Source organism: Trachurus japonicus, chromosome 13, assembly GCF_045865225.1.
Source record: "Trachurus japonicus isolate A0001 chromosome 13, Traja_1.0".
In the NCBI taxonomy this organism is placed as follows: domain Eukaryota; kingdom Metazoa; phylum Chordata; class Actinopteri; order Carangiformes; family Carangidae; genus Trachurus; species Trachurus japonicus.
In genome coordinates, this window is record NC_140919.1 from 14,580,736 (window position 1) to 14,607,740 (window position 27,005).

The 27,005-nt window shown below is 43.1% G+C and overlaps 1 protein-coding gene across 3 annotated transcripts in view; it reads right to left on the reverse strand.

Moving 5' to 3' along the window:
* The window catches only part of numbl (NUMB like endocytic adaptor protein), a 73,966-nt gene that overhangs the window by 31,438 nt on the left and 15,523 nt on the right, over window positions 1–27,005 (reverse strand). The window contains exon 1 of one of the 3 annotated variants that reach the window (XM_085794921.1): window positions 10,229–10,397. The exons of the other annotated variants lie outside the window; for them this stretch is intronic. Coding sequence (XP_085651047.1) covers window positions 10,229–10,269 — 41 coding nt within the window. The 5' untranslated portion in view covers window positions 10,270–10,397. Of the gene's footprint in view, window positions 1–10,228; window positions 10,398–27,005 lie in introns of those variants that run through there. 3 annotated transcript variants of the gene reach the window in all.

Here is a 27,005-nt window from a genome sequence, read left to right on the forward strand (position 1 = left end):
TAACCCAACATTTCTTTTAGTGGTGCACAAGATCACACACACTTGTCTAGACAATCCTCTGCTGCAGTAAACACACATGCAATGCAAACACACACATACACACACAGTGAGTCATTGCCACTTCGTATTACGGTAAGCCATATATCTGTGAAGCTCCGGAGAGACAAGGAGGGGACAAGCGAGAGGTGGAGCAAGGGTGTGTGTCTGTGTGTGTGTGCGTTTGTGCGTGTGCATGTGTGTGTGTTGCTGCAGGGGATTGTTTTGGCTTAGTCATCACTGAGCTGACCACTTTATATGGACACAGTGTACCTCCTCCCTCTGTTTTCCCCTCAGTTCAGCTGAATTCAACCCGGGTCTTATTGGTTGAACCCAGCGACAGACGGGCCGATGTTGATGCACTGCAAAAACTCTAAATCTTACCAAGAATTTTGTCTTATTTCTCGTCAAAATGTAATTTCTAGTCAAAGCAAATCTCATTATAAGACTCATCACATAAAAAGTAGCTTGTTTTTACTTCTTTCAAGCATATATTCACTTGAAATAAGTAGAAAAATCTGATAGTCCAGCCAGTTTTTCTGTCTTATTACTAGCACAAAAAAGTTGCTTTCACTCACTGGCAGATTTTTCTACTCATTTCAATTGAAAAATAGTTTGAAACAAGTGAAAATTATCTACAAACAAGTACATTTTTAGGTGATGGAGTCTTATTTTATGGAAAGTGATTAATTTTGACTAGAGATTAGACAGTTTGACAAGAAATAAGACAAATATTCTTGGAAAGATTTTGAGTTTTTGCAGTGTGTGTTTTGCTGAAGCTGCGTAGTGTGTGTGACTCAAACTTTCAGTTGTAAGCGCAGAAAAAAAGAAAAAAAAAAGCTTCAAAAGGTCAGTGTGGATACAGCTGCATGCAGTACAAAGTGTTAATTGTACTGTTTTCTGAGAACATCCATTGAAAACAAGTCATTTAAATTATGATATAATGTAGCTGAGTGATGATGTACCAATCTGGATCATGTCATTCACAAAAAATGTGCTTGAGTCTATAAACATGTTTGATTTACATGAACATAAATTTTTATTTATATGGTCCCATGATGGAGACAAGCTGAGAAAAACAGAAGAAAACGCTGATGCGTGACTCTCTGAGATGATCTAATACACATGTAGGCCGTTGTTTAATAAAAATTAAGTTGCAAAATATGGAGTTTATAACATCAGTTCATATTTCTGGTTATATTTAGAAGTTATTTAGAGGTAAAAAGTAAATACAGAGCTTACTTTCTTCTTTATTTTTAGCATTTTTTTGGTTGGTTGTAACAAAACAACAAAAGTGTTCACTTGTGGGCATTTAAAATTAGAGCCACAGTTATAAATAACCATTTCTAACCATTTTATACCTAATGGGGGACTATGTGCAGTGTTGAGGCATTTAACAACAGGGTCCTCATGTTTATACTTAATGGGATTTGTATTTACCTGCTTCAATTTGTATGACCAAGAGCTTTAATACCCATAATCCTCCATCTTAGTTTAGCCAAATTAAAAACTTGTGTTTTCAAAGTAACATACGCACAATCAGCATTAAACGTTGCCTCATCATGACTCATCTAGATGATATACTGTAGAGATAATGTAGAGCTAATAAAATTAATTCAGAAACACATACAGGGACATTGTGCTGACACACACACACACACACACACACACTGAAAACTGACCCAGTTTCTGGGCCCTGCAGACTTTAACTGACACTGAGTGACCCCGATAGGGATGCTGACACCATCTATCACCAAAACTCCCTGTCTCGCTCTTCCTCTCTCTTTCTCTTTCTCTCTCTCTCACACACACACAAACACACACACACAGACACACACACACACACACACACACACACACACACACACACACACACACACGCAAACACATAGAAAGCAACAGGTGCTCAGTGTTTTTGTGTGCATGATTAAAAAATAAAGAAGCTGAGCTCGACGAAGCTGCAATAAACCAGGGCACTTTTGTTTAGACTGAAGGCTGACCCAGGACAGGATGGCCTTATTCATCGCAGCGGTTTGTGAGGCTGTGCAGGAGGAGCGTGTGTGTGTGTGTGTGTGTGTATGTGTATGTGAGACAGACGGAGACAGAGTGTGCTTGGCAGGGTTTGTATTGGACGGACAGACTAAAGCGCACATCAACCATGGCTTCTATACACAGATTCTTCAGATATACTATAACATAAATGATGCCGCATGGCTGAAATCTGCACCTTAACTTCCAATAGGCTATTACTAATTTCCGGTAAAAATGTTTATTTGCTTGCAGTTGAAGTGAAAAGATTAATATCAATTGTTTAAACGGCAGACTTGAGACTTATTGGACTCAGTTCAGACTTATAAAGAGGAACTGTGTGCATGCAGGTTCTGGGGAGAAAAGCCTTCGGTGGCTCCAGAGGAAGCTGTGCAAAATCTGATAAATGTCCTCAAGTGTCAAGCGTCGGCTGGAGAGCTGGAGATTAAGAGTTTGGAAATGAAAATGAAAAAAATATGGAGGTGAGGAGTTCGACAGAAGTGAGCAAACCCCCAGTCTCTGATTCAATCCTCCTCAGCAAGCTTTTATAACACTCCAAGTTTGGTGTGGTTTAGTGTTTATTTGGACTTTATTACTTTGTTTTATCCATTATTAGCCAAGATTTACTGGAAAAATAACTATAAATCTATGAAAAAAGACACTACAGACTTAACTTTGAACAGAAATAATCAAATTTTGCGTCATTTTAGCATATTCTGAATGTAGCATGTTAGCTTTTAGCATTTAAGGATGTGATGAAACATCCCTAAATCATAAGATTCAAGGATTCAAGATCTGTGACTCAGTTTTAATAATCTCAGACTTGATTTTGGACTTGTCCCTAAAATAAACATTGCCTACAGCGCTTTGGCTTAGCACAGGGACTGCAAAGTGCAAACCACAGTCTATGGTGCAAACAGAGGGAGGTTAGTTTGGTCCTGCACCCTCAAACAAAACACTTGCTCTTAGAAGTGCACAGTGTATTTTAAAAGAAAATGTAGTGGTATGGTGAATTTAAAAGATATTAAAATGAGAAACTGTTTAGCGTTTCCTCTTGAAAGCTTTGCTAGCTGCGCTAAATCAGGCTAAAACATCCTTGGTCAGTGTCTCTGCTGAGGCTCAAGATACTGGTATTGATATTCTTTCCTGATTTCTTTATGAACATATCAAAATACACATAAAATGTCAAAGTTTTGGTCATATTTGCACACTTTCCCTAGCCTACAAGGAGTGTGAATGTTTTCTGAAACAACCATTGAACAGCCAGGCAACCGAGCCATGGAGCTGCTGAGCTTAAAATTTCCACGTCAATATAATTACTGGAAAACAACACGTTTGCAGAAATTATTAAAAAAAAAAGAAGTCATTCCTGGAAGCGAGGGAACATTAATAGGCAGCTTATAAACAATGATGTAAAGTTTAAATAGGCTACAGCAAAATGCAATAGTCTACTCTGCACTGACTGTCTGTGCTGTCTAATCTGAGCTCATGTGAAACATAAATGCCCTTGGGTTGGATGCTGCAGCAACAGTGAGCAAATATTACATAAAAAAAAGAGAGAAAAAACCACCAGACTATCTGTAGCATCAGTGCGTACAGATAGGAGCAGTGCTGTATATACAGAACAATGTGTAGGTGGCTTATGGAACATCTACTTTTCTGAGAGGAGGTCAAAACGAACCATATTGCATCAAAACGAACCATATTGCATATTGTAATGGCTCTTTGTGTCAACGATCAGGAGTGTGTGTGTCTGTGTGTGTGTGTGTGATAGAGAGATAGGCGGTGGCAGGTGAAGAAGAACCACGTGATCGACCATCAGCCTGGTACCCACAGTCGTCTATTGTCTCGACTGTCCCTCTCTCTCTCCTTCACACACACACTCACACACTTCACAGTCCTCCAATAAGGTCCAAAAAAAAAGAAAAGAAAAACAAGGGGGTCATTGGGTTCCTATATCTCTATCTCTATCATTGAAATTCAGCACCAGTCCTCAGTCCATAGTGGTTATTTAATGCAGCGCTCGTCGTGGTGGTGCTGTAGTACCGTTCAATATGACTCATAACACCATATAACAGCATATGTCCGCCAACAGTTTTCCATAATGTAAAATACATTATTTATGGAACAAGTTCTGCCTCCTTGCATTTAGATTCCCTGGGGTGTTTTCCTGCAGGGTTAATATTTCTAAATTTAACTAAAAAACACACCCACAGTACACCCCCACTTTAACTTTTATTGCAGACAAATTACTCACAAACCTGCATAAACCTTACAGCGGTAAGAAAGTTCATTTATTTAGATTTTTATGTGAGGAAATGACACTGTAGTAGAGTCATTTCACGGTACATTTGAATCAGCAAGGAGGCCGTTACCGTGATAGAAATGTATTTAACTGAAGTGAGGATGCAAAAGAAATGCATTGTGGGGCTCATATAAACCATAATAAACTCGCTGTTAAGTTTACATTCATGTATTCTTTCACATTGACGGGTGATTTTATGATTTAATTTGAAATCTGCTGAAATATTTTCCCATTAAAGACCGATGATGATGATGTCTTCATGCGACAAATAAGAGTCATGATGATGAGTAATATAGTTTTTCTTTTACTGACATCTACTCTGACCCGCCCACCATGTAGGTCATATTGATTATGTTGTATTTGTCACTGCAGTGAAGTCTATGAACCATGGCCACTCATGGGTGTCGGAGGAGATGAATTTCAAGAGAGGCGAGTGAGTGTGAGTGTGTGTGTGTGTATGCACGGTGTGTCACTATGTCAACACGTTTAACGGACGCCAATTAGCTTGACATTGACTGGTAGACCCACAAACACGTTCCTGTCCTTCCTCTGACCCGCTAATGCAATATGATCTTTCAGTGACGCATTACAGAGGCTGTTCTAATATAATTATAGTCTGTGTGTGTGTGTCGGTGTGTGTGTGTGTGTGTGTGTGTGTGTGTGTGTGTGTCTGTGTGTGTGTGTGTGAGCTGGTGGTGGTCGTCTTGCGTAATGAGACTGAAGTGAAGTCTGTGACTCAGAGTGTGAATTCAGTGCGTTATCACATCCAGAGGTGAAGTGAAAGCAGCGTGAGAAAGATGCTGTCATCGTCGTCGTCGACGAGTTGTTTGGACTCAACGTACCGACCGACCGACCAGATCCAGGATCAGCTCTTCTTGTCACTGACACTACACTATGTTCTTGAATCAAAACTTGTCTGCAGCAAAAACTAAAAGTGAATCACAATCAGCAACTGGAGGAAATTAGATTTACTGCTGCATGTGCACGAGATGCAGATTACAGCATGTTCAAAATAAAACATGTTCCCCACGCAAACACTAATTCTGTTGGAGAGGAGGAAAAATCATCTTTAAAAAAACATTTACAGATGTTTTGGTGTAGTTTTTTCTTTTTTTCCCAACATTTTCTAGTCCTTATTCATTAAAGGATTTTTATTTTTAAACGTTATTATGTCATGAGCGAATGATTCATTCCTTTTAATATCTAAGGGAATGATAAATACTACATCAAAGTCAAAACCATTTTCTTTACAGGGCCTTAAAACTTTGTCTCTTTGAACATTTTTTTTCTCCTTTCAACCATTTAAAGATAGTCTTTGTAAGTTTTCTCTGCTGCCAAACTTGGTACACATCTTGTGAACAGTGCTACATCTTCAGGAGAGACAGGAGCTTAGTCAGACTAAAACCAGACTTTTATACTGTATATAGGCCTACTGCCCGTCCAAAAAAGAAAGTTACTACTTGGATTAACTAAGATAATAGGTCAGAGCCTCCTATTGGATAATTACTGCATGGATGATTGTGTTTCAGCTGGCAACAATTTATCTAACCCTAACTGATGCAGTCTCATTTCTTAAACAACCATGTTAGAAGACACATCTTGTGGTCGTGGAGAAGATGTTGATCTGTTTCAGAAGGGTCAAATTATTGGCATCAAGCAAATAAAACATCTAAGGAGATGACTGAGACTACTAAAATTAGGTTAAGAACAGTCCAACGCATTATTAAAAACTGAAAGGTAGTGGAGAACCATCATCTTCAAGGAGGAAATGTCGTCCAATGTGACCACAGAGTTTGTATCTTAACCCCAATGAGAATCTTTGAACAATTAACTCAACTTTGGACGGAAATAAATGGTGTGACATTGCAGAAGCTTATCGAAACGATGCCACAGCGAATGTGTGCCGTAATCGAAGCTAAAGGCGGTGTAATGAAATATTAGTGTGTGGGACTTTTTGTTTTTGAACAGGAAGTGTTGCTACATACAAACACGTTAGTCTGACTTAATCAAATCTCTCAAAGTTGGACTTACACACCCAGAAAAAGCAGTATGGAGTCAAGTCATTCACTCAGTCAGACAAAAAAACAAAAGTCGGACATACAGAACTTCCCTCAATCAAATCAATTCCCCTCCCATGCTTACACTATATTATATATACATGAACAAATAAATGAGATATAACTGTAGGCCGTGGCTACCTGAAGCTCTGTGCATCAACTCAACTGCATATATACAGTACAGCCGCTCTTGTGCTCCTCTGGCCCTTCGGTGTCCATGGTGATACAACGTGACGACCTCACAACTACAGTGAGGGAAGTGCAAATTAAATGTGACAGTGTCGGCATCTACCAGCAGGACCCCTATTAACCCCCTGCACGGCGAGCACAAATCCAGCTTATACCTGGCTAACCTGGGGGTTTGTTCCTATAAGCTGCTCGCTCGCAGTATTTTCTACCTGTCATGTTTGATTTTTAGTGATGTTGCATCTTTTTTTTTCTCCTTCTTCTTCCTCTTCCCCCAGATACTTTCAGCCAACACTGTTTATTATCACTGGCAGGAGTGATGATGATGGATGGTAGAAGTGGAGTTTCCCCTTATAATAATAAAAAAAAAGCAAACCAGAAGTGTCAGAAGGCTTAAAATTAGTCTGATCTTGTGTCATAGAGAAAAATATAAGACAATGTTGACACTTCACAGTCAAATAGCGACGTTTAAGACGAGATATCTGGGATGGTTTCTTCGACTCTACGGAAAGAACTTGGATAGAAACTAAATGTCATCACTATGGAGATGGATAGATCCAGGAGGCAGCGCATGCAGGTTTCCAGAGTCAGAGGAGCTCCGTCATGGTTTGACTACAGGCTAAATGAGATTTGCCGGCAGTTACACACACTCGCGCACACACACACACACACACACACACACACATAAAGAAAACAGACATATGTTTCCATACAGTAGATGCCATTCATAGTGAGCTCGCAGCAAATAAGCGTGAGATTGGCTAAATTCAATACAAGCATTCATTTCCACTGAATTCATCGCAGAGAACAGAACAGAACCAGGAGGAGGAAGGAGGGAGGGGAGAAGAGGAGGAGGAGGAGGAGGAGCGGAGGAGTAAATGTAGAAGAGGAACAATCGATGCGGCTGGTCTGGAGGCTGAATGAAAGGGTCAGTCTGCCAAAGATGGGAAAAAACATCCTGCAATTAAAATTATCTGCTGCCCAGTTGTTGGTTTTTTTTTACTGCAAATGGGACGTAGCTGGGAAACGGCAATTTACACTGTGTTACACTGTGGAGAGAGAAAGAGAGGGAGAGAGAGGGTGTGTGTGTTAAGTCTGGGAGGTGCATGTGCACGTGTGCTGCTGGTGTGTGTGTGTGTGTGTGTATTCACGTGCACAAGACACACACACACACACACACACATGAACAGAGCTCCCACACCTATTATCCTCTTCCTCCGGGCTTATCATCATGCTGTGTCACTGCCCCTCCTGCCACTGTTTCAATTCCCACCCACCCGAGTTAAGCCGGGAGAAGATTGTGTGTGCGTGTGTGCATGTGTGTGTGTGTGTGTGTGTGTGTGTGCATGTGTGTGTGTGTGTGTGTGTGTGTTTCTGCAGGGTCACTTTCTTTCTCTCTATTTTTGTAAGCAAAGGTGTTTGTGTCCTGCTGTGTTGTAGACAGTATGTATGATGCATTTGTACACAAAGGTCTTGATTGTTCTCATACCTGTGTGTGCATACTGTATATATACGTGTGTGTCTGTGTGTGTATGTGTATGTGTATGTGTGTGTGTCTGAATGGGTTCCAAGACACAAAAGATTAACACAACAATATCCAAATCCCCCTCTGCCCTTGGAACAGCAGGCAAAGAGGGTACAGACCAGACCACGCTCTGGCTCTGGCTCTGGCTCTGGCTCTGTGTGTGTTTGTGATAGTGTTGTGTGTCTGTGTGTGTGTGCATTAATTTGCCTATGTAGCAATGCATGCATCTGTATCACATCATGTCTGTGTGTATGTGTGTGTGTGTGTGTGTGGGTGAGGCAGCTAATCTAAAACACGGTGCAGCCATGCATGAAGTGGAGCAGTCTAGTCGATATGCTCCTGTATCATATTGGTCGTGCTGTGTTCCCACTTTGTAGTCCCACCTATCAGTCTAGACCAGCGCCACGGGCCAGCTTATCATCTGCACTACATTACCGATATGACAGCACAGTGTGCGACGGCGCGCTTTCATCTCTAGGGACGACGGAGAAAAACACAGAAAGCAGAGCAGAAGTAGAAACAGGGTGTACAGTATTTCCTGCATCATTCACCACGAATGAACACAATGAGTTAAAACGTCAGCGAACTCAACGACACCAGAAAAAACTTTGCATGACTTTAAATACAAAGTGACTTCACTGAAATGTTCCCGGGGCTGAAGGAGCTATTGTTGCCGCGGCAATTTCTCAATGTCTTGTCAACCCCACCCTCTCCAGCTTCGGCGGTGCAGAGTTTTACATCAGAGGAGCGAAGTGACCCGGCGTTTCGAGGAGCGTTCACATCCCTCACAGTCAAAGAGGCTGAGTTTAACTGTCGTCTCTCTGCAGAAAGAAAGTTCAGCGTGGCCTGAAAACGACTGCACTGGTAAAACATCTCTTTTCTTCACCTCAAACTCCATTTTGAAAGTGTTAAAATCTAAAATTTTCAGACTATTTTTTATCTCCTGCTTCATCGGTTGAAAGAAAATGGGAGGAAATTCGTATTTTCCTCATGATGAATCTAAATTACCTTGACTTTTTGTTCCTCATACTGTACTGTAAACACTCTCTGTCCCTCAGCCCCAGCTTTCACACTTCCCTTTGGAAGCTCAACTTTCAATTTCACACCACTCCTCTCATCTTCTGCCTCCTGTTGAGTCTCTCCTTTCTCTTCATTTGTCCTCATTTCACTCATTGCACAGGTCTCTGTCTACTCTCCGCTTTGGTTTCTTTCTTTTTCTTTTTTTTTTCCCAAAAAAGACACACATGAGAGCTGTCCCCTCTCAGTTACCCAATCATGAGGGCAGAGAGGAGGAAAAGTGAGAAAGAAAGACAGAGAGAGAGAAAGAAAGAAAGAAAGAGAGGACGAAGAGGAGGAGGAGGAGGAGTGTGTGAGTCGAGTGGGAATTTAAGCGAAGCGCTCCATCACTTTCAGGCTGACAAGGCTTGGAAAACGTGCATCTTTTCCGAAAGGGTGCATCACAGGTGTTCGCCAGTGCATACATGATACGCCCCGATACGTGCACACGGAAACATGTGCAGGCACCGACACTATGCAAGAGAAAAAAATGTTGGGCGTCTGTATCAATTTAGCAGGTTTAATCTCTTCCATATGGGCATGGGGGCTAATGCATCTGCTAAGGCTATTAGCCGCTATGAGCCCTGCGGACACAGGACTAGACTAGACCTATTATCAGTTTGGCAGCGACTGACAATATCGCCATGTCGCCAATAACATAACAACAACAATAACAACAACACAAGCAACGGCAACAAAACACTGTCACAGATACTACAGTACAGATGTTGTGTTGACCTCCATACACAGAGCTCTGCACATTTCTGCCTTGTTGAAACAGGGTCAGTTTGATGGACAGAAGAAAAAGGAGAGAAAAACAGCCCAAGGTGCTGATTGCTACGGTTACAGTCGACCCAGTTTTGCAACCGAAATTACACCGAGGTGCACAATCAATCATCACACGTACTGTACTGTATGCATACATACATAAAAAGTGAGTATATTACATGAAACAGCACCAACAACAAAAATTAAAAAAAACATGCACAAACGCAAAAGTTGACACCTGCTACTCTGTGTGTTTGCCGGACTCACCTGAGTTCGATGGCCTCCCCCATCTCGCCACAAGAACTCATCTCACACAGGACGCGACACGGCAGTCAGACAGACGAGAGGAGACGGAGGAGGAGGAGGAGGAGGAGGAGATGACAGGCTGAGAGGAAGAAGAACTCCCTCAGACTGACTGACTGACTGACTGACGGACTGACGGACTGACTGACTGACTGACTGACTGACTGACTGACTGACGGCCACGGGCGGCAATAACAACAGTGTACGAGAGAGAAAGATGAGAGGAGGAGAGGAGAGAGGAGCGAGAGAGCATGTGATGATGTTGCGTTTCAGAGCGAGGGACAGACAGAGAGGAGAGGGAATGCAGAGCGAGAGAGAGAAACAGAGAGAGAGAGAGAGAGAGAGAGAGAGAGAGAGAACCACACCTCTTCTTAAGGGATTAACTTGGAAAAAGGAGCTCTGACACACACACACACACACACACACACACACACACACACACACACACACACACACACATTCACATTCACACACGGTGATGCACCCAAACACAATCAAACTACCCAGCATGCATGATTGTCTGGTTCACACATACACACACACACACACACACACACACATACACAAACAAAATACTGTACACGCACACACGCATGCTCGCAGCTGCTCTAAAAATAAAGACAAATCAATGTTTGATGCTCCACATCCTGGGAGTGAGGGAAGAAGAGAGTGGGAGGATAGAAAGAGAGAGAGGGAGAGAGAGAAAGAGAAAAAGGGGAGGGGTGATTAAAAAGCGAGTCGTGGCGGGTGGTGACACAGTTTTCTTTGCGCTCCATCTGCTGTGGGTGCACTGGTCAAGAGTGCACTGGGGGAGAGGGCGAGAGCTGGGGAGGGACGAGGACGAGGACGAGGACGTGGACGACCTGAGGACTGCTGGACCTCATCCTGATCCGACAGTACACTGCAAAAACTCTTTAAAAAGTCTTACCAAGAATATTTGACTTATTTCTTGTCAAAATGTCTCATTTCTAGTCAAAACTAATCTTTTTTTCCACTTAAAATAAGACTCATCACCTAAAGATTCACTTGTTTTTAGATAATTTTACATTACAAACAAATTTTCACTTGAAATAAGTAGAAAAATCTGCCAGTGAAAGCAAGATGTTTTGTGCTTATAAGAAAGAAAAACTTGCTCCACTATCAGATTTTTCTATCTTTTCAAGTCAAAATATGCTTGAAAGACGTAAATAGTGTCTAAAAACAAGCTACTTTTTAATGTGATGAGTCTTATCTTAAGTAAAATGAGATTTGTTTTGACCATAAATGACATTTTGACTAGAAATAAGACAAATATTCTTGGTAAGATATTTGAGTTTTTGCAGTGTGGATGTCATCCTGATCCTACAGTACACTGCAAAAACTCAAAATGTTACCAAGAATATTTGTCTTATTTCTATACTTTATTTATTCTATATATTTCTATTTCTTCTACTTCAAATAAGACTCATCACATTAAAATTCTGATCGTGGAGCAAGTTTTTCTGTCTTATTACAAGCACAAAAAACTTGCTTTCACTGGCAGATTTTTAAATTGTCATCAGAGGCTTTGGTGCCCAACAGGGGATAACATCTCATGCAACAAACAAAATCTGCAGAGTTTGGAGATTAGTTCAGGTACGATGGGAGAAAAATGGAAAAAAAACAGTGCGCAAAAGTAAAATGCATCCTGAAGTTTTCCCATCACAGTGATACTCAACTATTAGTAGCTATAGAAATAGGTATAAATGGACTTAAAGCTCAATGACTCCGAATGTAGTCAGCAAACACATACTGATCAACCAAAACATTAAAGGAGAACTATGCAAGTCTGTTCGCTTTTCCGCAACTCCAAAGCGCTCTGGTGGACAAGTTGTGACCTGCACATTCACCACGCTATGAGATAATAACGGTTACGTTACCAGACAGAGTTGTTTTTGTGGTAAATTCATGTAAAACCACTGATGCACGTTCCCGTCTGGGGCCGTTTTTCAGCAAGCAGTCTCTGCATTTACCTCGAAAACAACTCTGTCTGGTAACATTCTGTTATTATCTCATAGCGTGGTGAATGTGCAGGTCACAACTTGTTCACGTGAGCGTTTTGGAGTTGTTGGATTGTGTATTTGATGAGTTTGATGAGGGAAACCAAGAAATCCCATTAGCCTCCGTAGCGTAGCTCTGAGCAGCTCACGGCTCTGCTCCGCCGTTCTAAAAATAGCTTGCATCGACAATTAAAGATAATGAACCTACTGCTAAAACTATAGGGATTATGGCAATGGGCCAATTTGCCCAAATGTTGAACTATCCCTTTAAGGTAAAATAATGTAGCATAGTTGAGCTAAAAATCCTGCATATTTCCTCTTTGAAACAATAAAGTTGACAGGTTTTATAATGACTCATCTGTGCATCTTTTCTTGACGAAGTTAAGCCATAAAGCCTTGAAAAATATTAGGACCTAGAAATTAAGTTGACATTTTTCGAGGCACTTTTTTCTTTTATCCTGATAGCAGTGGGAGATGAACAGGAAATTAAACAGGTCATGGGTTTACACCTGAAGTTGTGCTAGATAGATGCTAGAGAGAGTGAGATCTCAGCTCCAGCACTGTGAGGCTGCAGCTTAGTTTAGCAGCAAATGAGCTCAGTTTCCTCGGTGATATAATCTAATGAGAGCGAGGAAGCAGAAACCGGCTACAGGTGGTCGGTCGGTCACACAGGAGACACCGCCTCGTGATCAGAGGCCAAGTGTTGCTTTCTATTGCATCCAGACCTTTCAGTGTGAGTGTTTCAGGTCAGAGCCAGAGCTGAGGCTGAGGCGCAGAGATACAGTACTGTAATTCAGCATAGCGTTGTGTGTTTGTGTGCATGTGTTGTTGTTGTTGCTGCTGCTATCCGTCTCTTCTCACACATTCCTGGCCTTCTGTGATGCCAGTTCATCCCCTAAGCTGTTTACCCTCCAACACCCAGAGCCAGAGATCAACAATGGATGAGACTCAGAGGGATCAAAACGTCCTTGTTGCAGCTCTGGCTTCGTCCACGTGTCCATCACGGACACACAGCACTCTGGGTGTGTGTGTGTGTGTGTGTAGCTAACTGGCAACATCCGACACCATCTTTGCATTTTCACAGTTTGTTGACGGAGGTGACACCAAACGCTGGAAGAGGCTTTCTGACTGAGTAAACGTCGCCACGGGAGGATGGAGGAAGGGCGGGGATGCAGGACTTTGGTTTTAATCACGCAAGACTTTCCTCAATTACGAAAACGTCTTGTGAATAAACACCCACACACACACACCACACAGTTTGTCCATAAATCTGTGCAACAAATCCAAATATCCATAAACAATCTGATGTAATGCAGTTGTCAAACACACTGTTGCACAAGCAGTGCAGCGCTTCCTCCTGGTGTCGTGTTAATAAAAACAAGACTGAAAAGATACGAGATAGAAAAATCAAGGGAAACAACATTATTGGCATGAAAGGGAAAAAAAAGTTGAGCAACAAAAGCTGGAAGGACACTCTCAACAAACCTCATCCCACTTAACTTGTCATGTCTTTTGCTACAAAAACACATCTTTGTCTTGCCTTGCGCTTTCATTGTTTGACAAACACTACAACAAAACCCATTGAAACCCACGTCTACAAGCTGGAAGCAGCGCGGCCGGTCACTGGGCTTAAACAGATGCAGATAGTACGACCTCGTATCACACCACAGCGCTTCTGTCGTTACAAGGTGAACATCGGTGGTGGTGGTGACATTTGCAAGAAGCAGATAACACAAATGTCAATGTGTTTTGTGTTAATGTTGCACGTTTATTGCTTTGTCTGCACTCAGCGGCTGCAGGCTGTGATGTTGTGCGTCTGAATTGGATTAAACTGAAGTCATTTGACAACGAAAAACGAACTTTTAGTGACATGTCCTCACCTGCGTTACAGCGTGCAGCAGCGGTATAATATAATTCAAGTTTAAGGTGACACAAAGTCTTGTTATAGCACGATTTAGCGCTCGTCCTTTTTGAGCTCCACCTCCACGTCGTTTGTTCTGTATCATAAAAGATCTTTTATCTTCATTGTTAACTTGTCCTCCTCCTCCTCCTCTTTTCTTTATCACTCCTCCAGGAGTGAGATGCACAGACAGAAGAGAAGAGGAGGGTGAGAAAGAAGAGGATCTAAAAATAAAGGTCGAGATAGACGAAGACAAAAGACACAGGATTTTAAACTAATCGGAGGAAGGTGAACAAGATTTTTACTGTACATCTGTGACGCTGTGCTATACTGTGAGGTGTGTGTGTGTGTGTGTGTAGGCATCTGTCTGAGTGTGTGTAACTGTCCAATGGGGCAGACACCAACATAAGCCACTTAAAGCTGCTGTATAGTTATGAAACATGATGATCTCATCTCACCAGCCAGGTGGTAGCAGACACACTTCCTGCTCGCGATAAATAAGCCCTGTAGCACGTGAGCTTTTCCACCAGTTACAGCACACACACACAAACACAGAAACCTAATCACACCGCCTCTGTGTGTGTGTGTGTGAACATGTTAAATCTGAGAGTCTGTGGTTTTACAATCGCCACGCTTCAGTGACTCTACAACAGCTTGTTATTTTAGCCAGCTCTGTCTGAATGTAAATTAGCCGCCGTCTTACACACACACATACACATGCACATGCACATACACAAACACAGAAACACACACAACCACAATTAATGATCTGTGAGGTTACAAATACTCAATAATCTAACTCTGCGTGCAAATAAGCAATCTCCCCGGCCCCTGCACCAGTGGCCAGCAGCGGGCCCTTGAGCTCAGTCTTGCTCGTAGTAACAAGCCATAACCGACTTACTGTATCCTCAATGGAAGCTGTAACGACACTAAAGCAAATGAAGTGTGATTCCCGAGCAAACCGTTTATGTAGCTGAGGTTTATTAAAGCTGATTCACCTTAAACCAGCAGCTTTTTCTTTTTGCATTTAGCTAATAAGGCGACGACGGCTCAAAATTAGGTCAATTTGAGTTTAATAGCATTGAGCTAAAAGTGAAATGAAGTTCAGAAAGGTGAATGAAATCAAAGAGAGGTGCACTTTTACTGCTTTACTACGGTAAAACATGAAAAACTATGTTGCAAAGCACCAGTAGAGACTTATAAACATGGATGTAAATGGTTATTTACAGTTAAAGTTAAAGTTTATACTGTACAATCAATAATAATCTTAACATTTACATAACTGAATCTGTGTATTTTCATTTACAGTATTTCTCTAGGGTTTAAAACCAGAAATTAATGGAAGAAAAACAAACAAACTACAGTAATCTTTGCACGATCAATAAACAAAGTTGTGTTTTCTTGTTTTGCTTTAAGTCTGAAGCCAAGTGGAGGAAATTAAAAACCAACCACTCTCAGTGACATCATTTCCTTTAACACACCGCACGACACAGGCATGCAAACCAAAACCTCAATGGTGAGTGTGTGTGCATGTGTGCCTCAGTGTGTGTGTGTGTTGTGCTGCTTTCTAATGAATGGAGGATGTAAAGAGCTTATCATAATTAAATCTATGATACTGTACTTTCTTAAATCTTTATTAAGTATTATTTTGGCAACAGGCCGAGCTTTAGATTGGTATTAATACAAAAGTCAATATTGATTAGTGCAGCTTACATGCCATAATGTATCATAGCATTAGAATATACTCTCTGGTGCTTCATTAGGAAACACTTGCAGCTACTACTCTCCTTTCTTATCTCGCCGTCTCCCTGACCTTCTGCGGCACCAAACGCGAGCCGTCAGCCGTCCAATCAGCTGCTAGATGAGACAACCGGATACATTTCGATGAGGTCGTCACCTCAGGCCAAAGAAATCAACCGAACTCGACTTTTTTCCATCCAGTCGGACTCTGTTAAAAAGTGAAACCCTCGGGAGTCGACAGGGAGGCGTGACGGCCAAATCCACCGCCTTATCCTGACAGGCTGCTCATCGATTCCTGCTGCTGGTCAATACCACTCTCTTTTTCTTCTTTCTCTCTTTCACTCTCTCTCTCTCTCTTTCCTCTCATCCATCTCTCCTCCTCTCAATGACTCTCCATCATCGTATGTCTCCATTATTCACGACTTATCTTTCCGTGCAGACTCAAAACCTAAAGCCTGTAGTTACACAAAAGGCCTCAATAACCCACTGTAAGCTTTGGACACACACACACACACACAAATGTAAGGTGGATGTATGTTAAAGGGATAGTTCAACATTTTGGCAAATTGGCCCATTGCCATAATCCCTATAGTCATAGCAGTAGGTTTGTTACCTTTAATTGTCGGTGCAAGCTATTTTTAGAACGGCGGAGCAGAGCCGCGAGCTGCTCAGAGCTACGCTACAGAGGCTCATGGGATTTCCTGGTTACCCTGGTCAAACTCATCAAATACACAATCCAACAACTCCAAAACGCTCTGGTGGACATGAGATAATAACAGAACGTTACCAGACAGAGTCGTTTTAGAGGCAAATTCATACAAAACTGCTGATGTGCGTTCCCGTCGGGGGCAGTTTTTCAGCAAGCAGTCTCTGCATTTACCTCTAAAACAACGTCACGTTCTGATATTATCTCATAGCGTGGTGAATGTGCAGGTCACAACTTGTCCACCAGAGCGTTTCGGAGTTGTTGGATTGTGTATTTGATGAGTTTGAGGGAAACCAAGAAATCCCATGAGCCTCCGTAGTGTAGCTCTGAGCAGCGGCTCTGCTCCGCCATTCTAAAAACAGCTTGCACTGACAATTAAAGGTAACGAACCTACTCCAAAACTATAGGGATTATGGCAATGGGCCAATTTGCCAAAATGTTGAACTATCCCTTTAACGGATCATAGCTTGACACAACATTATATGACCAATAACTTCCTCCTAGATGTGTGTGTGTGTGTGTGTGTGTGTGTGTGTGTGTGTGTAGGTATAAGTGTGTGGTCAGCAGCAGTGAGTTTCCGAGGCCTCTCTCTCCCTCCTTCCCAGTCAACATGGCATCCAAACTCCGTCACGCTACGGTAGACACGCATACACGCGAGGGCCATGTGAAAACCTCGCTGCTGCATGGCAACGGGATCCCATGGCAACCAATGGTATGGGCTCTTTTTTGTGGGGTGAGAGAGAGATTTAGAGAGAGACAGAGAGAGAGAAGGGGAAGGAGAGGAAGAGGAGGATGACAGATATTTGAGAGAAAAACGGGAACTCTGGAAAGGAACAAAAATAGAAAGAGGGAGGAAGGCAGAGGAAGTGAGGGTGCAGGATGAATACACAAACACACAGATGCACACACACACACACACACACACACACACACACACACACACACACACACACTTCTTTCACTGTGCCGAGATCAGATGGGGCTGAGCAGAGAGAGAGAGAGAGAGAGAGAGAGACTGACAGTGACAACATTGTGGGTGAAAGGAGACCTCCCTCTGTGCCGATCACAACGAGGTCTTCCTGTTGGGGCAGGAAAACAACATAAAGGAAAAGACACAAACAGAGAGAGAGAGAGAGGGAGAAATAGAAATAGAAGTAGAAATAGAAATAGAAGTTGACGGGAAAGTCCTCAAGAATACTTCTGGTGAGGTTTTTAGTACAAATAATGAGTATCGGCGGGAAGGATGCACAGAGAGAACAGTGGTCGTGACCTGTAGACATTATTTTGTAATTACAACGAGAACGGATACGAGAGGGAGTGTTTTATTCTACTGTGCACATAGTTCATGGAAAAATAGTTATAAAAACTTTGAGGAAGTTTCTGTGATGCTGCAATTTCTGAGTATCTGAAAGCTGAATTTGAATGCATTCTTTAAAAAAAACAAACACTTCATTTCTGTTCCCCTGCATTTTATAATAATTAAAAGTACACTCATGTTTGTTTTATAGCTCAAATTGCACCTACACCTGACTTACACCTGTAAGAAAAATATACTAACCATACTTGAGTGGATATTTAAAATCTTTTTAAATGAAAATAATCTTTTCTATTCTAAAGATAAATGAATGAGACTATTAAGTTGTTGCTCACTTGTTCCCAAAGTTGTGGAGTTGTGTATTGCTCCTGGTTTGGGGATCTACGTCTATGGATTTTACTTTCCGGAGAGGAAGGAGAAAGAGGAGGAGGAAGAGGAGGAGGAGGCTCAGACGTCTGTGTCCTGTGTGACAGCGCCCCTGCTGGACAGATGCAGTATAACACACTGTCGTGGTAACAGAGCAGCTGCTGTGTTCATGTTGTGTATTTGAATGTGTGCGTGTGTGTGTGTGTCGTTATCCAGGTCACCTTCTCTGACCTCTGACCTCTGACCTCCTGTCAGATCTGTCCAGACAGGAAGAGATGTTCTTTTTCTCCTTTCTCTGGTTGTTGTTGTTCATTTTTTCTCCCTCTCTCTCTCTCTCCAGTTTTGCTGACACATACATGAATCCATGCACAACATGCAAAACAACATGTAAAACCCACGCCGCTTCACGTTTTCAGCTCTGACGGCCTCATGAATAATGCATGTTTATGCATGTAAAGCAACTAAATACAAGGCCTGAACTCTGCAATCAATAAGGCTTTTAAAGCTTTTAACATCTGCTCCGTCACCGTCTGACTGCCCGTCTGCGTCTATCTCGCCAGCTTCTGTCTGTGGCTGTGCATACCTAAACAGGAAACATTTGGACGATGACTTAATGGCCTGTCTGCCATATACACAGCTCAGGAGTTAAACATAATTGTTTCACATATGGCTGCGACCATTTGACTCGGATATGAATCAAAATTTTACTGCTTTTCCTGAACACATCATCCACTCCCTCCCTCTCTCTATATATATATATGCTTATATATGCATCTGCTATCTGTCAGTGTGTTTATCCATCTGCCTGTCAGTGTATCTATGCGCCTGTGTGACATCAACCATCTGTCTCGTGCCCTAAAATCTGTCCTCGGAGGGTGAATCTTGCAGCGTTTTCTGGGCCACAAGGAAGCAGGGCCCTTTTCTGCCCCTTTTTTCTACAGTATTTGCCCACATCACAACAATCCTCCTCACAGCAACATCTGGTGACACAGAAACTTACTACACCGTAAACACACACAGACACAAAAAAAACAGAAAGAAAGAAAAGAAAAAACACCGAACAAAAATACCTCTGAGGCAGAACTGTTTTCATTTACAGTGCAGCAGCAGCACACAGAGGGAAAAAAAAAAGGAAAAAGAAAAAGCGGAAGTCGGGCTGTGTTATCATTGTGGCGATGAACAATGCCAGTAGCCGGCTTCAGCAGTGGTTTGGTGGTTTGGGAGTTTTTTGTTGTGGGGAGACGAGACTGAATGACCTTCACGAGGTGGTCGTGTCTTATCGACCGGCACTAAAAGCCCGAGCTGGTCACGCAGAAACAGTCAGAGGAAACAGCAGCAGATATGTACTGTTGTGGCGGTGACACGTGGAGTCACGCTGCTAATACAGACACCGGCCGCAGTATCTGGATTCACATGTCTGAGCTGAAAGTTTTAATAATAATAACATTAATAATGATAATAATTTGTGCGTGGACTCTGATAAAGATGGTGAACTGAACTCGCTCTTGATTCAGACCAGATTTCACATCTGAAACCTCTGAGTCACTATTAACAGGAACTTTGTGCTTAAATAATAACAAAAAAAGGTGCCTCACTGTCTTATTTATAAGAAAAAAACACTTTATTATGTCTAACTTGGCTATTTTTCATGCCAACCATTCCTCCCCAGCACTGTTTTGTTTTTTTTGTTTTTTCTAAATGGACGACATACAGTAGCTATTTAATATAATTAAGAAAATGCAGAAGATGTTGGCTGTCAGCCCTGCCCTGTGGTTTTCTGCAAATGCATCTCTTTCACTGCTGCGTGAAAAGACCGGAGGAGAGAAGGGAAGAGAAGAAACAGAAAAAGACAGATCGGGTGAAGATTTAGGAGAAAGCTAAGGAGGGCAGTCATGGGAAGAAAAGATTGTCTGGTCGAGTATAGGAGTTAAAAGATGAGCTGTGTCCACTGCTTTGTTTTCTTGTTATTATTATATGTTTCATCATCTTTAATTTTTTTAAATAGTGTATAATATTGGTGTTGATAGTAAGCCAATGCAATTACAACTATAGAAAGGGGCAGGTACTATAAGTTTTTCTTCATCCTGCTCCTTTTCATTTATGGTGACTGTGAGTGTACATTATGTAAATGTGTGCAACCGTGTGAAGTCTGTAAACCATGAATGGAATAAATCAAAATGAAATAAAAGGGAGGAAAAGCTGAAAGAAAGTGCTGCAGGAGAATGAAGGGAAGGGGCGCACAATGGGAGAAGTGAGGAAGCAGAATAGAACGGGTGAAAAGGACGAACGCAGGAAGAAAAAGGTGGAAAAGAGAAGGAAACAAGACAATCCACAGGTCAACAAGTCGGGGGCAAAAACGTATCGAGTTAAAACGTCCAGAAACTCTTCTCTCCTCTCCTCCTCCTCATTGTTAGAGCCTCCACCTCCGAGTGGAGAGCAGAGGGGAGGTGAGGGAGGTGAGGGAGGGGAGGATGGTGGAGGAGAAGTAAACACAGGTGAAGACCCTCAAGCAGACGAGAGGTCACCCGAATCCGGAGGAAGAAAAACAGAGGCCTGTTGCTCCCGACAATAAAGAGGAGGAGGAGGAGGAGGAGTCTCACTTCAACCTATCGGCCTTTTATACACATACACTCTCCCTCTCCTCTTTCCCTCCTCTAGTCTTCTTCCTCTCCCTGTCCTTCTTCCCTCTTCTTCTCCTCCTCCTCTCCTCTAGTCTTCCTCCTCCTCTCCTCTCCCTCTTCCCCTCCTCTCCCTCTCTTTCTCCTCTCCCTAGCCTCCTCCTCTCCTCTCCTCTCCTCTCTCCCTCCTCTAGTCTTCCTCCTCCTCTCCTCTCCCTCTTCCCCTCCTCTCCCTCTCTTTCTCCTCTCCCTAGCCTCCTCCTCTCCTCTCCTCTCTCCCTCCTCTAGTCTTCCTCCTCCTCCCCTCTCCCTCTCCTCTCCCTCTCCTCCTACTCCTCTCTTTTCCCTCTTCCTCTCCTCTGCCTCTCCTTCTCCTCTTCCTAGCCTCATCCTCTCCTTCTCCTCACCCTTTCCTCTCTCCCTCCTCTAGTCTTCCTCCTCCTCTCTTCTCCTCTCCCTCCTCCTCTCCTCCTCTCACTTCAACCATATCGGCCTTTTTGACACACACACGCACACACTCTCCCTTCCTCTGTCCACAACACACACACACTTCAGTTTGAGACAGACCCTCATCAAAAGCGAGGGGGAAACCTCCTCAATGGGCGTCAAAAGCGTGGCGAGACAAAAGAGACGGATTCTTTTAGAAACCGAGAAGTGTGTATGTTTATTTGTGTGTGTGTGTGTGTGTGTGTGTGCAGTCAGTGTACCCCTCCCCAACCCCAACCCCGACCCCCCGACCCCTCCCAAGTCACTACAGATTACAGACACACACCACAGATGGCCAGCGCGTCTCGTCTTTTCACCGCCACCGAGAAGAATGGCCAGCGGTGGCCCCTCCCTCCCTCCCTCCCTCCCTCCCTCCCCCCTCCTCCTCCTCCCCTCTTTCCCTCCCTCCTCTCCTCCTCCTCCTCCTCCTCCTCCTCCTCTGCTCCCTTTCTCTTTTGTCAGCACGTGTGTCCGTCAAATGGAAGCGCGTGTGTCTGGGACAATGGCAGCCAGACAAAGAGCCCGCCCACCCCCCACCAGGATGCTGAATAGGGGGGCACGTGGGCCTTGTCATCCAGGGAACAATAGCGCCGAGGGGGGAGAGAGAGGGAGAGAGAGAGGTAGAGAAAGAGAGAGAGAGAGGGTGTGGCATCCCAACACCCATTGCAACAGGAGACGGCACAACAAGGTGCATCCTGGGTGGCCCCCCTCCCCAACCCCGGGTTCAGGATTTGAACTTGGAGGGTTTAGTTATTTTAATAGAGGACAAATTAGAAAGAGAAAAGAACCAGAAATCGATAAAACAATGAAAGACAAGGATCAGCAGCAGTGTGTGTTTCCTCTGAGCTCGACACTTTTTGGTAACTAACCACTAATTCACCAGATTATTAGACACTTTCATTTCTACAGTATATGGTGCAGCCGAACACATTCAGAGCATGGCTGATGTTTTCTGACAAACATTACTGTAGATTGCATTCATTTTTTCACAAACAGTTTGATAATGAACTTGGAGGGACATAAAAAATCTGCCTGAAGTCACTTATCCATCACAATTAAATCCACTGCAGGGATCTACTACTGCTGCTGCTGGTGCTGCTGCTGCTGCTGCTGTTTTGACTTGTTGGTGCTTTCAAAGAACCTGGGATTTCTCAAATGCAACAGCACATTTTGGGGGGGGCAAGGGAGTGCTGCAGGTGAGCAACTGTGCTGTGGATTATTACCATGAAACTTTGCACTGACGTCACTGTGACACTTGTGGTTTTGAGTGTTTTGCATTGTTTGATACAAGTTCTCCTCAAGACGGCTTGTGTGACCCTTTGACCTTTCATATTAGGTTAAATTTACATCACATCTATATATCTATATCTCTGGGCAAATAGCAGGAAAGCAAATGGTATTTCCTTGGGTTCATCATGCTAATAAGATCTGCTAAACAACATCATGTTAACATTATCACTGTGAGCCTGTAAGCATGTTTCAAGTCTTGCAAATTAGATTTTTCTTTTCTTTTTTGCAGTGTGACAGGATAAGATGAAACAAATGTTCTTCAGGGGAGAAGTGCACCACAGCAGTGACGTAGATGAATCAGAATTTCCAGTTCGTAAGCAAAAAAACCAACAAAAAAAACCATCATCGTGATCATTGGCTCTGGCGTTTCATGAACCGATGCCCACCACACAACCGAAACATGAAGCGACTGAAGCCAAGTTCCTCCACCCTGGAGCGCCCTGCAGATCCCAGCTGGTGGATTTACTCCAACCCTGAGGCTCCTGCTCAGACCGACAGAGCCGAGGCCTTAAGAGATTCACCACTACCACCACCGCTCCTCCACCGCTCCTCCTCTGCTCCTCCTCTGCTCCTCACCTTTGATGTGAGCTGACTGCCTGTAACTGCACATGTGCACTGCAAAAACTCAAAATCTTCCCAAGAATATTTGTCTTATTTCTTGTCAAAATGTCTCATTTCTAGTCAAAACTAAACTCTTTTCACTTAAAATAAGAATCATCACCTATAAATGAACTTTTTTTTAGATAATTTTCATTTGTTTCGAAAAAAAATTTCAATTGAAATAAGTAGAAAAATATGCCAGTGAAAGCAAGTTTTTTAATAAGAAAGAAAAACTTTCTGGACTATCAGATTTTTCTACTCATTTCAAGTAAAAAAAATATGCTTGAAATAAGTAAAAAGTGTCTAAAAACAAGCTACTTTTCAATGTGATGAGTCTTATTTTAAGTATAATGAGATTTGTTTTGAAATTACATTTTGACTAGAAATAAGACAAATATTCTTGGAAAGATTTTGAGTTTTTGCAGTGATGTGTGTGTGCAAGGAGCATGTGTGTGCGCATGTGTGCTTGTTTGTAGATGCAGGAAGGGGGTCAGGGTGCATGGCTGGTGGCAGAGGGGGGAGAGTAGAAAGTTTGGAACAGCTGGGCGGAGGCTGCAGGGGGACACGACAGAGGGAGAGCTGGGGGCTCGGGGGCTCGGGGGTTGGGTTGGGGGGTGAGTGTCCAGAAAAGAGAAGGAGAGGGGCAGCAGGAACATGCAGGCAGGCAGGCGGCTGACGGGCTCTTTTCAAGGCAGCAGCAGCTGGTTTGGAGTGGGGGTCTCACCAGCTGTGCCTCCGTTGACCTCTCCCCACACTTCTCCACCTCCTCTTCCTCTCCAAACTCTCCACGTCCTCCCCTCCCCTCCCCCTCCTTGCCTCCATGCATGAACCAAAAACCTCACCACACCACACCACCCAACACACCACCATCTGTCAGTAGGAGGAGTGTCGTCTCTCTGATTGCTCTAGGGGTGTGCCAAAAAAATCGATTCACATAAGAATCGCAATTCTCATTAAATACGATTCAGAATCGATATAAAATGTCCCAAAATCGATTTAAAAAAATAAAAAATGAAACAAATCTGCTGGCCTAGAATTTAAAAGGCAGCATGTTTAACGCACTTTTATTTTGTTACTTAAGTTATATGTGATATTGCTTTTATGCAACAGTTTCAACAATTCCATCTAAGCATACATGTATAAAACTCAATAAATGTGAAAAAGACACTTTAGTCATTCTGTCTTGCAAAGCAGACTGGAGTAGATCATGAGGATCCTTTGCACACCGATAGACTGAAGCAGAAATTATTATTAATCAAATCGTTTTGAATCGAAAATCGATTTTGAATCGAATCGTAGCCCCAAAAATCTGAATCGAATCGAATCGTGAGATGGTAAAAGATTCCCACCCCTACATAACACAGTGACAGAGACAGTGGTGGTAAAAAAACAAAACAAAACAAAAAAAAAACACAGCACCACGCCCCAAAAAAACAACAAAAAGGAAAAAGCCCTGGAGATATTGAACTATTCTTAACCAGACGTCTCCTGACAAGCCTCCTCTGACTCCTCACGGATTCCCTGGATAGATCGCCACGGCTCAGAGGGCAGAGAGAGGCACGACTCTGAGGCGGCGAGAGAAATGAAATGATGAAACGAAAAGCAGCAGACTGTTTCCATTTCCAATATGTTTCTGTCTTCTTTCTTTCTTTCTTTTAAAGTATCACAGCACCAAAACAGCCTTAAGATGATCATAAGTACTGCACATGTTTCTGCTAACTACGTTTAAAGCTTTTCATTATGTCTACAAGAGAAAGAAAAAAAAAACAATATTTATGTCAAATTCTACGGCAAAAGAATCAGACAACCGAAAAGCACAACAACAGCGCATCTCATATTTCTCATATCAAGCCCTTTTGGAGTGGAGAGGCTGACTCATGGATCTTCCCACTTCCCCTGTTTGCAGCTTGCTTCATCATGATCCGCATCCAGGCTGACAGCAGATCAGCTCTGATTTATACAACCAAAAAAAAGAAAGAAAAAAAAAGAAAGAGTTGCCTTGTCTGTAGCAGCCAGCGTCACATCAGAAGTGCTTATTCAGAGCAACACTAAATTAAGTGCATCCACACACGGTAATTGATTCAAGCGATGTTCTTGTTTTTGCACTCTGTCATGTGTATAGCTGCCTGGCACGGTGGTGAATCTGCCGTGGCGCAGCCGGAGAACAATACGAAATAAAATAAATAAATGAAATGCAAAAGGGGAAGGGAAGGGAAGGGGAGAAAAAAGAAAAAAAAAACGAGGCCAAAAACTCTCAACTGTTTTAGATAAAAGAGTGAAAACAGTAACACTATGGTTCAGGCTCGAGCAGCGAAACTCTGCAGGATTTTATTCTAGTTTTAATCAGAAGCAGTTTACAAAGTCTTGAATCTATCTAGTTTTTTACTGTCACCCTGCACGACACAGAAAAACTACATTTAAATATTTCCATCCTCAACAACACAACTGGGTCCAACTAAATACAACACAACACAAGTTACTGCAGCTAACATATGATTTCCCTCAGTGCAGTCGAGGACAGACAGAGACCAGACCAGGCAGTCGATCTCTGTCCTGCTCCTCCATCCTTAAATACTCACTCATGAATAAAAAGCTCAATATTAGGTTAAAGTTGAAGAGGGAAAACAGAGCAGCAGACCTGTCCACTCTGAACCAACGACGCCCGAAGGCCGGAGAGGAGAGAAGAGAAGAGAAAGAGAATCTCTGAACGCAGAAGTGTTTGGCTGCTGGAAGCTGCGTGTTTATGTAGGACACCGTTGCTTATAGTAAAAGTCTGATTGAGAAAAAATAATAGGGTTTCTGGGCCTTCAGCTATCGTTCCCATGGGTACGAGTGTGTGTGTGTGTGTGTGTGAGAGAGAAACTGTGTGTACGTGACCTTTAAGTCACATGTGTAAGTGGAGGTTTAATCCACCTGATACTGAACTGTCTGCAGTGTGTGTGTGTGTGTGTGTGTGTGTGTGTGTAGGATTCCCTTTTAAAGTCAGACGACTTCCAGGAAGAGTTCTGTTTATTACCGAACAGACTCTTCTCCTCCTCCTCTCCTCTAGTCTTCCTCCTCTCCCCTCCCTCTCCTTCTCCTCTCTCTCTCCTCTATTCTCTTCTCCTCCTCCTCTCTCCCTCTTCTAGTCTTCCTCCTCCTCCTCTCTTTCTCCTCCTCCTCCTCTCCTCTTCGTCTCCTCCTTCTCTCTTTCTCCTCCTCCTCCTCTCCTCTTCGTCTCCTCCTTCTCCTCCTCCTCCTCTAGTCTTCCTCCTCCTCCTCTCCTCTCCTCCTCTAGTCTTCCTCCTCCTCTCCTCTATTCTCCTCTCCTCTCCATCTCCTCCACATCCTCTCCTTCTCCTTTCCTCTCCTCTCCTCTCCTCTCTTCTCTCCTTCTCCTCACCCTCCCCTCTCCTCTCCTCCTCTAGTCTTCCTCTTCCTCTCCTCTATTCTCCTCTCCTCTCCATCTCCTCCACATCCTCTCCTTCTCCTTTCCTCTCCATCTCCTCTCCTTCTCCTTTCCTCTCCTCTCCTTCTTCTCTCTTCTCCTCTCGTCTCCCTCTCCTCTCTCCCTCCTCTCCCCTTCGTCTCATCCTCCTCTTCTCCTTCTCCTCACCCTCTCCTCTCTTCCTCCTTCTCCTCATCTCTTTTTCCTCACCCTCTCCTCCTCTTCCTCCTCTTCTCTAGTCTTCCTCCTCCTCCTCTCCTCTCCTCTCATCTTTC